We start from the raw sequence: 4,531 nt of genomic DNA on the forward strand, positions 1-4,531 counted from the left end.
ATCAGATATGACCAAATAAAACATGAATGCCACATGTGCACACTATGAGGATCAGATATGACCAAATAAAACGCAGCTCACGAGCTTATATATAGTAAGAAAAACACAATATATCATGTATTGCCACATGTGCACACTATGAGGTGTTGCTACTAGTAAAAAACATCAACGTAAAGACAACACATAATGTTAGAACCATTATAGCTTTAACGGACTAGTCCAGTGAAGGACAAAAAAAATGACAACTAACACGAAACACAAAAAATGTAGAGATACCATAACAAAGAGAGAAGGCAGGTTATGAACCATCAAATGTGGCCATTAACACATAGTTAAGAACTGACAACTAACACGAAACACAAAGTGGACACTAGAGAGTACAATACTTTTAAACAAAAGGCAATAAAAGAAGAGTAAGAAGAGTACAATATCAAAAGGCAATAAAAATGAAGCCTACAAGTATGAATGTGTGATATACATTTATAAGTATTTGAGAAATATATATTTTTATAGCTGAAAAATAACAAGCTTTTACATTGATTATGATTAATCAATATCAGTATCATTATCACTCGAGAGAATCTCCTCTTCAATACAATATTCTATCAATGTATCATCTTTTTCAATGTCATAGTCATTGGTCATAATTGTATCGTCAGTCTGGTTAGCGTCCACAATATTGTTAAAGACCTCATTTGCATCAACCTCTTCAGCCTCATCTAGGTTCACATCATCTCTATTCATTTGCACAAGCGTAACTTCATCACTTAGAATTTCATCAACTATGAGTTGCTCCTCTTGTTGATAAGTCTCAAAGATTCGATGTACTCCGATTTCTTTCTCTTTCTCTAGAACATCAAACGTGTTCCTATGAACTATCTTCTGTGCAACTTGCCAATCACCACGCAATTTGGTGTCTGCCACATAGAATACTTGACTTGTTTGTGTGGCCAACACAAATAGATCATCTTTATATCACTTCCTAGACACATTAACACTAATGAAATATCTATCTACATGGATTCCTATTTTTTTGTTACTAACATCCCACCAATCACACTTGAAAAGCCAAACTCGTTTCCCAAATATATATTCTAACTCTATAACATCCGCCAGGACACCATAAAGTCGATATCATTTGATTGGTCATCCCCTTTAACAACCACACCACTATTTTGAGTCCGTAGAGTTTTCTCACGATCCTTGGTATGAAACCTAATTCTATTGATAATGCAACCACTATATCGAGTCACACAATGATCAGGACAATATGATAGTGAATATAAATCATCGGTTGCCTTGGGAGATTTCTCATAGTACAGTTGTTCCATCTATCAAATGGGAAAAAAAATTAATAATAATTTAAGATCTTTTGTAATCGAGTGAACCTAACTACATGTCAACTTAATTTAACACTTATGCGAGCCCGGAACCATTCAGCAAAATGTTGTTCCTGCCTTTTTTCCAAATCACGAGAGCTGTGCTTTTGTAGCTCAACCATATGCTCACCGCAAAATGAGTATTATTATCTTTCGTGATTGATTTAACACAATCTACACATACACGACACATCTAATCGAAAAAGACACTTACTCTAAAAATATGATGATATTTCTTCTGAATTGTTTAACACATAATATCGAGCCTTGTTGAAATCCTTTGAACTCATTGTTATATAATTCGGAGCTCCCAATAGTCTAACATTATGTGAGAAAACATGCAACCCCTTGGTTTGTTTCACTTGACCACCATCGTAGTTACGATCTTCACGGTTGAACACCGTTTCAATTCCTTGGAGATACATTGAACAAAAAGTGAGACATTCAGAGTCAATGTACGCTTCTGCAATGGAACCTTCTGGGTGTGCCCTATTACGAACATATTGTTTGAGAGTTTTGAGAAATCTGTGATAAAGTGTTATATAAGTAAAGTTAGATGAGGTATCAAAGTATGATAGTATTTTAGCACCAAAATGAGTAGAATATAGTTTATGAACATCACCTCTCAATAGGGTACATCCACCGGTATTGTACATGTCCACCAACTATTGCCTCACGAGGCAAGTGGACTGCCAAGTGGACCATGACATCAAAGAATGTTGGTGGAAAAATCAATTCGAGCTTACAAAGTATCACTGCAATGTCCTTTTCCAATTTCTCGAGTAATTCTACTTTTAACGTTTTGCAGCAAAGCTCTCTAAAGAAGAATCCTAGTTCAATTAGAGCGTAAGATACGTCACTAGACAAAACCATGGCGCAACTGGGAGAACTTCGTTGTAAAAGTACATGACAATCATGACTCTTCACCCATGTACTTTGCGACTGTAACATTTACACATCGAGAAATGTTGGATGCATAACCATCCGGAAACTTCACCGCTTTCAACCACTGCAAAAATCCTTCTTTCAAGAAGAGACAATGTATAACATGCGGGGGTACAACAAATTTATTACCCCTTGGAATTAGATGCAACTCTTGTCTAATACCCAATTTGGCCAAATCCAACCGAAGCTTTTGAATCTTTTGTCTTCCCATCTAGGTTCAACAATGTCCTAAAACACTTTCACAAATATTCTTCTCTGTGTGCATAACATCAATGTTGGGGTAATTTAAGGGTGCGCCAATAGGGTAATCGAAAAAATATGCTATGCTTTGTCCAGTTCAACTCGGTCTCGATCGCGCTTCCTCTTCTTGTATTCTCGATGCTTTCCATACCCTTGTTCCTCAACATGTTCTAACCGCTTTAACACATCTTCCCCAAATAACTTGTTAGGAGGCAACCCGCTCCAATTGTTTCCAATCGAATAACCGCCTAGCACGCTTTGTCAAAGGATGTCGTGGGCTGTAAAACCTACAATGGTTCATATAACATAACTTCTTGCCATTTTTCAAGTACATTGAACATGTATCCTTGTTGCAAGTTGGACATGCTAGTTTGCCTTTTGTAGACCAACCGGATAAATTAGCAAATGCAGGAAAGTCATTTATAGTCCATAGTAATGCAAATAAGGCAACCGAAATGTTTGTTTCATTTTACATCGTATGTATCCACACCATGTACCCACAATCTTTCGGTTCCTCTATTAATGGCTGTAAATACACATCAATGTCATTTCCAGGAGCTTTAGGCCTAGGGATAAGGAGAGACATGAAAATGAACGGCTCCTTCATACATTTCCAAGGGGGCATATTATATGGCATAAGCAGTACTGGCCACATGCTATAGATACTGCTCATGTCAGAAAAAGGGTTGAACCCGTCACTTGCTAGGCCAAGATGGACATTACGGGGATCACTAGAAAACCACTCATGTTCCTTGTCAAACTCTTTCCAAGCTTCAGAATCAGCAGGATGCCGAAGTATATTCTCCTCCCCAACTCGCTTCTCCTTGTGCCATCTCATGTCCTCAGCAGTCATCCTCGACATAAATAATCATTGAAGTCTTGGCTTAAGTGGAAAATACCGTAATACTTTCACTGGTACTTTTTTAGTCTTACCTTCATTAATTTTATACCTCGATGCATTGCAAACAGGGCAATTTTCAAGATCCTTGTTCTCTGTCCCCCAGAAGAGCACACAATCATATTGGCATGCATGTATTGAGATATAACCTAGGCCCAGATCCCGCAGTAATTGCTTAGCCTCATAGTGAGATTTTGGGAGCCTCTCACCTGTAGGTAGTGCTGACTTAACCAACGCAAAGACCATGTCAAAAGATTTGTTGCTCCAACAATTAATTATCTTCAAATGGAACATCTTCATGAGAAAATCCAACGTGCTATATTTCTCACACCCCGGATAGAGAGGTTGGCGTACTTCGTTTAAGAGTCTATCAAATGACATTGTATTTCCATCACTCGTATTATGATGGCCAGTAAATGCACCCCCGTCAGTTGCATAAGGTATGTAACTACTGCTAGCTTCCCCATGTTGGATGTCCGACGCCTGATTGTCTATATGTGTTGATTGTCTCACATCTTCAAGCATGTCATCCAAACCATCATAGCGTACACCTTCACCACCTAAATCAGTATCATCATCGTCGTCATCACTTGCCACGTCTAAAGGTTCTCCGTGGTATATCCAAGAAGTATAATCTTTATCAAAGCCATTATCATACAAATGATCTTTTACTTCTTGGAAGTGTCGGTACATCCTATTATTGCACTTCTTGCATGGACAACGGGCCCTACCTGCACCGTCTAAATGATTGCTAGCAAGAGCAATAAAATCCCTAATACCTTGGGCATATTGAATAGGCCTATGTGGCATATTCAACCAACTCTTATCCATATTTGTTCTTATTAAAAATTCATAAGACAAAATGATCATTTAACTAAAAAATAATAAATAAACAGCAAACACCATGCATTTCACAACATATTCCACATTAACCATATTTGTCTCCTTATGACTCAAGGATTTAAATGTGTGAGCCTATTTAACATATCACATTCTAAATTAAACGTAAGGTCGTGTTTGTTGGTATTTCTCACCTATTGATTTTCTAGTATGTTACAAGATTCTAAAA

General features: G+C 37.5%; 1 protein-coding gene across 1 annotated transcript; it reads right to left on the bottom strand.

Annotated features, from left to right (window-relative positions):
• Positions 1–3,432: 3,432 nt before the first annotated feature.
• On the bottom strand, positions 3,433–4,293 carry LOC147481845 (uncharacterized). Its single transcript, XM_086579090.1, has one exon. It carries the CDS (start codon positions 4,291–4,293, stop codon positions 3,433–3,435), a length of 861 nt encoding a protein of 286 aa, XP_086435216.1.
• Between the last annotated feature and the right edge of the window lie 238 nt (positions 4,294–4,531).

The sequence above is a fragment of the Coptis chinensis genome, chromosome 8 (assembly GCF_015680905.1).
Source record: "Coptis chinensis isolate HL-2020 chromosome 8, ASM1568090v1, whole genome shotgun sequence".
In the NCBI taxonomy this organism is placed as follows: Eukaryota; Viridiplantae; Streptophyta; class Magnoliopsida; order Ranunculales; family Ranunculaceae; genus Coptis; species Coptis chinensis.